Below are 10616 nucleotides of genomic sequence, written 5' to 3'. Positions count from 1 at the left end.
TTGCAGTGAGCCAAGATCATGCCACTGCACTCCAGCCTGAGCGACAGAGTAACACCCTGTCTCAAAAAAAAAAAAAAAAAAGCTCGAGGTTTAAAAAAAAAAAAGAACTTTGCATATATCACTTAGCTTAGAATAATATGTCCTCAGTTAATGTTTGCCCTTATCATTATTACAACATATGAGGAAGCCGAGGCTCAGGGAGGCTGGTGCTCTCTGTTTCCCTCTACCGCTTGCAGTACACAGAGGGTTAAGGTGGAAGCTTTGCCCTCTGCAGCAGGCCCAGGCCTGGATTTGGCTGCTTATTCTGCCCTGGAGAAGCAAGGCCAACTGTCAACACAGGGTGACTTCAGGTCATCTGTGGCTATGCGCGGCCAGCCTGCCAAGGGGACTTGATGAGAGGGATGATCGCTGCTTTCTTCTCAGGCCTCACGGAGCTAGGGCACGCCTATTCCTGTCATGTCCGAGCTATGAGACCTTGGGCAAGTACCTCTTCTTTTCTGAGTCTCAGTTTTGTCTCATGATACTTATGTTTTTCTGTCTCAGGGCCCCTGTGGGAACGGAGTTAAAGGATGGGACTTTGCACACCACTCTGCTGTGCCAACATAAGCGTAGTTAAGGCCAGTAACTCTGGGTGGGGTAAATATTACAATTTAAGGTGGAGGGGTTATAGGGAAGTAGAATATTTTTTCTTTTTCTTTTCTTTTTCTTTTTTTGAGACAGGATCTTGCTCTGTCACCCAGGCCGGAGTGCAGTGGCACCATCACAGTTCACTGCAGCCTCAACCTCCCGGATTCAAGCAATCCTCCCACCTCCCACCTCAGCCACTTGAGTAGCTGAGACCTCAGATATGTGCCATCACACCCAGCTAATTTTTTTTTAATTAATTTTTTGTAGAGATAGGGTCTCATATGTTGTTCATGCTGGTCTCAAACTACTGAGCTCAAATGATCCTCCTGCCTCAACCTTCCAAATTACTGGGATTACAGGCATGAGCCACCATGCCGGGCTGGGAGGTGGAATTTTGTTCAATCTAAAGATAAGCTTTTTCACAGCTCCGGCTGTAGTGGGAGGGAGCAGAGGAGTGAATGATCGTCAGTTGGGAGGGTGCAGAGAGGGCTCCCGCCCTAGGGTGGAGGTGAGGGTGGCTTAGGTGAGGCAACACTGAGGCCCTGTTCAGCCCCACGTCCCCTCCTGTGCTCCCTCCTCCTCTCTCCTCTTCTGCAGGTGTGGGAGGTATCACCATTCAGCAGATTTCACCGGAGGCAGTGGAGGGGGCAGGTACCTGAGCCAGAACTCAGAAGATCTTATTCTCCACTTGACTCTGCCACTAACTTGTGCAACTTTGGGCCTTTCCCCAGACCTTCATTTTCTTAAATATCTAATAAAAAAATATATAGCAAATGCAGTTTGTAAACTATGACAATATGACCATGCAGAAGATTATTATCTTCCAAGACTGCTGGTCCAAGGAAAGGTCAATAATAAAGTGGAAGCATTGTAGCTTGTGGAATGACTGGTTAGATTTGGGAGAAGCCTTAGCAATAATCTAGAATCTGCACAGATAATACATCTGAGGATTGGGCTTTGTGGTTTACAAAGCATTTTTTTCCTCTTTTGATCCCAGCCGCTTGTCTAGACTGATACAAAGCATTTTTATTGGTTTGTCTTATTCAATTCTCACAATACCACCTCAAATTTACAGAGGATATGGATCTGGTTAACTTGTATGACTGTGTAACCTCATGTCAGTCCAGAGCACTGCCTGGAGGTGGGTAGAAGTGGTCCTGGGCTGGAATCCCAGCCCCAATGGGACCTGAGCAAGTTACTTTAGCTGTCTGCACCTCAATTTCCTCATTGGCAAAACAGGAATACTGGTGGTTCATACCTGCAATTCCAGCACTTTGGGAGGCTGAGGTGGGAGGATTGCTTGATCCCAGGAGTTCAAAACCAGACTGGGCAACATAGCAAGACCTCATCTCTACAAAAATGAAATAAACAAAACATTTATGAGGGTTATGGTGAAGATTAAATGAGATCACTCACAAGAAGGCTCACTGCAGACCCTGATGTGCAGTAGGTGCTCAATAAATATTAGCCAGCAAAAAACAAAAAAATCTCAGCTAGGAAATTGCAGAACTGGGTTTCTGACTCTAACCTCAATATTCCTTGCCCCACATCAAGCTGTTTCACTTCAAATCCTCTCCATTTCACAATGGAGTCACCCTGGGCTGAAGGAGTGAACTGTGTATTGGAAGGCTGCCCTAAGCAGCAAAGAGACAGCTTGGTCTCCAGTGACCTGAAAGAATCATTTATTGCCCTGAGGTCCAGTGTACCAGTTGCCAAAGGGAAAAGCTTCCTTCCAACTGGCTCAGCAAGCTGACAGAGGAAGTGTCGGGTTCTTGCTGGGGCAGTCATGCAGAGCTGGGATGACACGCAGAAGGCTGGCAGACCTATCTCTGGGCAGATGGATCACCTGATACAGATGCTAGAGCCTGAGCCCTGGGATTGGCCCAAAACAGGGCTGTGTTGACCCAACAGCTGAGCATTGGCATCCTGTCAATCTGCCGAGAGCCTAGAAATAGCACGGGGCAGTCTGCTGGGTTCACTGTGTCAGAGGAAGCAACCATGCAGGTGCTAACCAAGCGTTACCCCAAGAACTGCCTGCTGACCGTCATGGACCGGTATTCGGCCGAGGTGCACAACATGGAGCAGGTGGTGATGATCCCCAGCCTTCTGCGGGATGTGCAGCTGAGTGGGCATGGGGGCCAGGCCCAGGCTGAGGCCCCCGATCTCTACACCTACTTCACCATGCTCAAGGCCATCTGTGTGGATGTGGAACATGGGCTGCTGCCGCGGGAGGAGTGGCAGGCCAAGGTGGCAGGCAGCGAAGCTGAGGAGGCTAAGAATGGAACTGCAGAGACAGAGGAAGTCGAGGACGAGAGTGCCTCAGGAGAGCTGGAACTGGAAGCCCAGTTCCACCTGCACTTCTCCAGCCTCCATCACATCCTTATGCACCTTACCAAGAAAGCCCAGGAGGTGACAAGGAAATACCAGGAAATGACGGGGCAAGTTTGGTAGACCTTGGACACTAGGGAAGGTAATGGTGGCCATGCTGGTGGGTGTCAGAGTCTACCAAGGGACATTCCAGGAGAGGAGAGGGGGCAGTGGTGCAACCCGGTGGGAGAGGAACAGCCTGGCTCTCAGACAGTGCCACTCTTGCGTCAGGGTATTGGGACCACAACCTAGGAGGGCCTAAGACTAGGCCTGTGTTACTATCCTTCTGACCTCAAATTGGCAATTGCAATGAAGTGATATGGAAACAGAAGGAAAAGTGGCCTGTGAGGGCATATCTCATATGCACATACATATGTTTGTGCACGTGTGCATTTATTTGTATGTGAATACTTGCAAATGTGTGAATTGAATGAGTGTGTTCTCATCATTGACTTCGTTAAGAATTTGATTAAAGAGGGGCTGGGCGCGGTGGCTCACGCCAAATCCCAGCACTTTGGGAGGCCAAGACAGGTGGATTGCCTGAGGTCAGGAGTTCGAGACCAGCCTGGCCAATGTGGTGAAACCCTGTCTCTACTAAAAATACAAAAATTAACTGGGCGTGGTGGCAGGCACCTGTAGTCCCAGCTACTCGGGAGGCTGAGGCAGGAGAATGGTGTGAACCCGGGAGGCGGAGGTTGCAGTCAGTCGAGATTGTGCCACTGCACTCCAGCCTGGGCGACAGAGGGAGACTTCATCTCAAAAAAAAAAAAAAGAAAGAAAGAAGGAAGAAACTTACCTAGGGCATGCATATTGACTTAAGTGAACATTGTGAATTCCGTGTGTGTGACAGTGTTTCCCAACATTTTTTCAAGTCACAGAACATGGAAAATTATATGGCACTTGGGGATACATAGGTGAGGCTGCTTGCAGTACTCCTACAACAGGCTGGGAGTACTCTGACCATCCCAGGTTGGAACCCACCAAACGGGAAGCCGAGGGACCACTGTCATGGCACTCTAATCCATTCCAGGCAAACCAGAGTGTACAGACATGCCTGTTGGGAAGCCCTGTTGTATGTACATGTGATTATGTGTTCCAGTCTGAGCCTACATGTCTATGCACAGAGGGGCTGGGGTGGTGAGTGTGGATGAGCAGCAAGCTAGACAAGCAGGTGGTGGCAGAGGGTAGGAGGTGGGAAGGGTTCTTAGCATGGTCATCACTAGTTCACTCATGGATAAAGACTAGTATTAATACAAATTGGACCACAGTACCTGCCAGTTTTGATTCTGTGCCACCTGCCAGCCCTGCTCCCACCAACTGGTCTCATTAGTTGTAAACAACATCCATGTCCATTGCAATCTCAGAACCATCTGATGCAGATGTGCAGGAAAAGATTCTCATCCCCACTTTACTAGTAAGGAAATTGAAGCCAGAGAGGTGAAGGGACTCACCCAAAGTCACGCAGTAAAGAGACAAAAGTAAGACCGGCCTCAACTTTGAGCTGAGCGTTCTTTCCTCGTGCCCACTGTCTGCCATATTGTGTTATCTTCATAATCTGTGTGAAGGCTGCTCTGTAATTATGGGGAATAAATGTGGACCCCCAAACACAGAGCCTATGGAGATCTCTGCTCCAGGCATTTTCTCAGCCGTTTTTCCTTCTCCCACTTCAAACCCAAACTGTCAACCTCAACCCTTCTTCCCTCTCCCCTGGAGGCTCCCCAAGTTACCTCACAGAGGTTGTTGAATTAGACTGGGCTGTGTCAGCAGCTCTGGGTTCACGTTCTGATTCTATCACTAATGAGCTGTGGGGCCTTGGGCAAGCTACTTCATTTCTCTGGGTTTCCGCTTCTTCACTGAACAATAACAGTGGTAGTAAAACTAACGACTGGTATTTGAATAATTTTAAGATCACTTTGCATATCCATTATCTCATGGAATTATCATTCCCCTTTTTGTTTTTTGAGATGGAGTCTCACCCTGTCACTCAGGTTGGAGTGCAATGGTGCCATCCCAGCTCACTGCCACCTCTGCCTCCCAGGTTCGAGAGATTTTCCTCAGCCTCCCAAGTAGCTGGGATTACAGGCGTGTGCCAACACACCCGGCTAATTTTTTTTTAATCTTTAGTAGAGACGGTTTCACCATGTTGGCCAGGCTGGTCTCGAACGCCTGACCTTGTGATCCACCTGCCTCGGCCTTCCAAAGTGCTAGGATTACAGGCATGAGCCACCACGCCCGGCCTATCATTCCCTTTTGCAGATGAAAAAACCAGAGGCCTGAGAAGTAAAATGAGTCCAACATTACTCAGTAAATGACAGAGCCAAGATATGAACCCTGGCCTAATTAGTCTAATTATTTTCCTCTACAGTGGTGTTCCTTAGAGCCTTCTTAGACTTTTGCAGAGTGGGCTCAAAGTGGGAACTGGGCATGGCAGAATGGGTAGAAACCACACTCTGACTCACCAAATAGCTTCAAAGGCCGGAGCAGCAACTCTACACCACAACATTTCAACACACCCTAACCTGATTTTCATTCAGAGGCAATATGGTATAGCAACAGTTAAAAATCTGGGCTCTTGTTCTGGCTCTTCCATTGACTTCTGTATTATCCTAGACACCTTTTTTTTTTTTTTTTTTTTTTGAGACAGAGTCACGTTCTGTCTCCCAGGCTGGAGTGGTATAATCTCGACCCACTGCAACCTCCACCTGCAAGGTTCAAGCAATTCTCCTGCCTCAGCCTCCTGAGTAGCTGGGATTACAGGTGCACATCAGCATGCCCAGCTAGGTTTTGTATTCTTAGTAGAGATGGGGTTTCACCATGTTGGCCAAGATGGTCTCAATCTCCTGACCTTGTGATCCTCCCCACTCGGCTTCCCAAAGTGCTGGGATTACAGACGTGAGCCACGGCGCCCAACCTCTTTTTTTTTTTTGAGATGGAGTCTTGCTCTTGTCGTCCAGGCTGGCGTGCAGTGGCACCATCTCGGCTCACCACAACTTCTGCCTCCCAAATTCAAGCAAGTCTCCTGCCTCAACCTCCTGAGGAGCTGGGATTACAGGCTCACGCCACCACGCCCAGCTAATTTTTTGTATTTTTAGTAGAGATGGGGTTTCACCATGTTGGCCAAGATGGTCTCAATCTCCTGACCTTGTGATCCTCCCCACTCGGCTTCCCAAAGTGCTGGGATTACAGACGTGAGCCACGGCGCCCAACCTCTTTTTTTTTTTTGAGATGGAGTCTTGCTCTTGTCGTCCAGGCTGGCGTGCAGTGGCACCATCTCGGCTCACCACAACTTCTGCCTCCCAAATTCAAGCAAGTCTCCTGCCTCAACCTCCTGAGGAGCTGGGATTACAGGCTCACGCCACCATGCCTGGCTAATTTTTGTACTTTTAGTAGAGATGGGGTTTCACCATGTTGGCCAGACTGGTCTCGAATTCCTGACCTCAAGTGATCCATCCACCTTGGCCTCCCAAAGTGCTGGGATTACAGGCGTGTCACCAAGCCTGGCCCTAGACAACTTATCTTACCTTTCTGCATCTTAGTTTCCCTGTTAGTAAAATATAGCAGAGAAATCAAATGAGTTATTCCTGCTCTGACAACCTAGGATTCTCCTTACAGTGCTGAGGCACTGCCAGTTTTTCATCAGCAACATCAGCATTGAGTTTTTTCATTTTAATTCCTGCTTCAATGGGCATGTGATAGTATCTTAGTTGTTTGAATTGATACTCACTTGGCCTTTTAAAAATTTCTTCACTCCACAGGTCCCTTCACATGATAAAAGGCAGACTCTGATGAGGCCGGTGGAGCAGTTCACCAGCCGATGATGAGAGCAGAAAGGCCTAGACCTGCAGCCAGAAGTGAAGGCGGCTCACTTCTCCGGGATGCTTCTCTAACTCCTGAGCACCAATTCCTGGATTCCAGTCACTGGCTCACCTTTAGAATGTCTGTTGCTATTATTCACTGCTCCCCTTGCTCCTCTTACCAGCTTGGGGAGGTGAGCAGGAGGGACTAGACAGTTACCTGTCCTGTGTGGTATGGTGGGAAGAGCGTAGGTGTTGGCATGTGACCAAAATTCACATCCCTCCTCATGGCAGTCATTCAGTGTGTGTACTTGTGCAAGTTATTTAACCCATTGGAGCCTAAATTCCCTCATCTATAAAATGGTGATAATAGTATGTACCTCACAAGTTGATGAAAACTAAAGATGATGAATCAAAAGCACTTGGCATGTGAGGGCTATTAAAATAGCCTGATTTTTGTTTTCTCCCTCTTTCTCCTATGTATTTGCTCTGGCCCTTGCTTTTTACCCTCCAGAGCTAAGGGGTAGCAGACAGAGTCTCTTGGGATGAGTGGTTCACCCTCTTTTACTTGGCGACCACTGATGAGGCCAACAACAAGTGAACTATAAACGTACTTATTGCAGAAGTAATTAAAAACAAAAACCTTGTATTTGTACATCTTTATTATTTCTAAAGCACTTTCTCCAACCTAATTTCAGTTCTTACAAGTGGTACTCAAGAAAATAAAGACGGAATTCATTTGATTTTGCCCAGAAACCATCTTATATTTATAAGGCCACCTAATTTGAAATCACATATTGGCCAGCTGCGGTGGCTCACGCCTGTAATCCCAGCACTTTGGGAGGCCAAGGCAGGTGGATCACAAGGTCAAGAGATCGAGACCATCCTGGTCAATATGGTGAAACCCTGTCTCTACTGAAAATACAAAAATTAACTGGGCGTGGTGGCATGCACCTGTAGTCCCAGCTACTCAGGAGGCTAAGGCAGGAGAATTGCTTGAACCCAGGAGGTGGAGGTTGCAGTGAGCTGAGATCGCACCACTGCACTCCAGCCTGATGACAGAGCAAGACTGTCTCAAAAAAAACCAAAAAACAAAACAAAACAAAACATATATAGTTTATCTCCAAAACCGAATCTGATTATAAATTCTAAGCTAGGAAACAAAAACTTTTGAGAGAAGTACTTTTTTTTTTTTTTTGACAGGGTCTCCTTTGTCACCCAGGCTGGAATGTCACCCAGGCTGCAGTGAACTGTGACACAATCACAGTTAACTGCATCCTCGAACTCCAGGGCTCAATAGATCCTCCCATTTCAGCCTCATGAGTAGCGGGGACTACAGGCATGTGCCACCATGCCCGGCTAATTTCTGTATTTTATGTAGAGATAGTGTTTTGCCATGTTGCAAACTCCTGGGCCTCAAACTCCTGGGCTCAAGCAATCTATCCTGCCTCAGCCTCTCAAAGTGCTGGGATTCTAGCCATGAGCCACTGCATCGGGCCAGGACAAGCATTTGATAAGCCATAAAAAGTAACCTCATTCCAGTTAAGTAGAGTCTTTTGCTTTTAATTGCACCAAGCTCCACTGTAGACAGTATTAGCTCCTGAGTCCACTTTCTCCAGGATAATCCACCTAAGAGCAAAGACACCTTTGCAGCGTAAGATTTCTGTTTTCCTTGTCTGGAGTCTCCTCCTTCCAAACCACCTTCTATATCATTATAGACAGAGCTCAGAAATACAAACCTGACTGTATAATTTAAAATGCTTTAATGACTTAATACCTACAGGATGAAGTCAAAATTATTTGGCAAGAGTCACAGAATCCTCCATAATCTGTCTCACTCTAAATTCACTTTGCACTAGGATGGGACAGGCAAACCTTTTCTGAAAGGGCCACATATTAATTAGGCTTTGCAGGTCATAGGTCTCTATCGCAACTACTCAATTCTGCATGGCAGTCACCATAAACAACATGTAAACAAATGAGCATGGCTGTGTTCCAATAAGACTTTATTGACAGTGGGCCAGATTTGGCCCATAGGCTGTAGTCTGCTAACTCTAAACTAGAATTCAACCTCATTTTAAAATCTTTCAGATGGGTGAATGGAAACTGACCATTCTCTGATGAACTATTTTTCTTACAACAATAAAAAGAGTCAGAGTATTCATGGTAACTATTTTAATTACAAGGTGTCAACACACAGATAAGCATAAGCTTCAACTCTCATTAGAAACATGTTCCATCAAATTCAGAAACAGCAGGTATCAGTGAAACTGGAGCAAGCATTTTGAAGACTTTAACGTATTGGATGGAATTTTTCAAAAATTTCAGCATATGTTTTCTTCTCTATAAAAGGAAAGATCATAAAAGATTTATTTTAAAAATATGTTTTAAAAATTGTATTTCCTAAAGGAAAATTAACACTCAGTACTCTTACTGATTGAAATTCTGCTGTGGTCTGAATGTTCACGCCCCACCAAAGTTCATAAGTTGAAATGTAACCCCCAAGATGATGATATTACGAGGTTAGGACTTTGGAAGGTGATTAGGTCACAAAGGCTCTATCCTCATGAGTGGGATCGGCTTAGGGGACCTTGATTTGCCTCTTCTACCATGTGAGGACACAGCAAGATGGCATCATCTATGAAGCACAGAGTGGGCCCTTAGCAGCCACCAGCTGTGCTGGTACCCTGATCTTGGACTTCCCAGCCTCCAGAATTGCAAGCAATAAATTTCTATTATTTATATATTACCCAGTCTATTCTGCAATTATACAGGTGGTAAGAAAAACAAAGTTAAAAAAAATTTTTTTTAATTACCCAGTTTAAGGCATTTTGTTATAGTAGGCCAAATGGACTAAGACAAACCCCTAAGAATTTCCTTATTTTCTTGTCCTCGACTATGGCTTGGTAATCACTGAAGGATTTTCTTTCATTGAATGAAGAATAATTTTGGAGGAATCTGTGATGACAACCAAATGGCTGCCAAGAGGGACAAGGTGCTGCCAGGAATAACCTGACTGAAGAGGTGAAGGAAGAAATAAACACAGAAGGGCACAGGTCAGCTAGGAGAGGCCAGCAGCCAATGTGGTCAAGCTCTCCAGGCTCCCACTGTCCATGCATGAGGCTCTTGGCACAACTGCCAGTAATCTGCAGCTCAGAAGCAGAATGAGCCATGCAGCTATACACACTCCTGCAGACACAGTGAACTCATGGAACTATGTCTAAGCAAAGAGCCAGAGGTCTGGGACTGAAGACTGCTCAGTCACTGGGTGTCACTCCTAGTAATCAATATATCCAAGATGACTTCCAGCTCTAACATTTAATGGTTCTGAGTATTATGCATTCCCGATACATCCACTATTCATGCTTTGTACTAGTCTTTAAGCTCTTCTTTGGCAAAAAATGAAGATGTATCTTTCTGATCCACCATAAATATCATATATGTGACTGAAGGCTGTGGGAAAATTAAAGAGTAATAAAATTTTAGAGCTAAATAAGACCCTAGAGATCAGTCTAATGAAATTTAAATGTTTTATATCACACATTTACATTAATAGGAAAATCTTTTTTTTTTTTTGAGACAGGGTCTCGCTCTGTCACCTAGGCTGGAATGCAGTGGTGTGATCACAGCTCACAGCACCTTGACCTCCCAGGCTCAAGTAATCCTCCTGCCTCAGCCTCCCAAGTAGCTGGGACTATACGCATGTGCCACCACACCCAGCTAATTTTTAAGTTTTCTGTAGGGATGAGGTCTCACTATGTTGCTGAGACTGGGGAAAATCTATTTATATGTTTACAAGTTCAAATTTTTTCTTTCTTTTTTTTTTTT

At 45.9% G+C, this 10616-nt stretch overlaps 2 protein-coding genes across 5 annotated transcripts in view; one reads left to right on the top strand and one right to left on the bottom strand.

Moving 5' to 3' along the window:
- Window positions 1–2612: 2612 nt before the first annotated feature.
- On the top strand, window positions 2613–7437 carry THRSP (thyroid hormone responsive). The gene is made up of 2 exons (XM_011938922.1): window positions 2613–3097; window positions 6750–7437. Exon 1 carries the CDS (start codon window positions 2626–2628, stop codon window positions 3076–3078), a length of 453 nt encoding a protein of 150 aa, XP_011794312.1. The 5' UTR covers window positions 2613–2625; the 3' UTR covers window positions 3079–3097; window positions 6750–7437.
- Window positions 7389–10616, bottom strand: part of LOC105509624 (NADH dehydrogenase [ubiquinone] 1 subunit C2) — a 12124-nt gene continuing 8896 nt past the window's right edge. The window contains exon 3 of one of the 4 annotated variants that reach the window (XM_011938926.1): window positions 7389–9005. In XM_011938926.1, the coding sequence (XP_011794316.1) occupies window positions 8968–9005 (38 nt within the window). In that variant the 3' untranslated portion in view covers window positions 7389–8967. Of the gene's footprint in view, window positions 9132–10616 lie in introns of all 4 variants that reach the window. The other 3 variants (XM_011938924.1, XM_011938925.1, XM_011938923.1) reach the window with 3 other exon arrangements.

This window comes from Colobus angolensis, unplaced genomic scaffold (assembly GCF_000951035.1).
Source record: "Colobus angolensis palliatus isolate OR3802 unplaced genomic scaffold, Cang.pa_1.0 Scaffold179, whole genome shotgun sequence".
In the NCBI taxonomy this organism is placed as follows: Eukaryota; Metazoa; Chordata; class Mammalia; order Primates; family Cercopithecidae; genus Colobus; species Colobus angolensis.
Note: the sequence above shows the minus strand (reverse complement) of the source record. Positions and strands in the feature narration are given on the sequence as shown.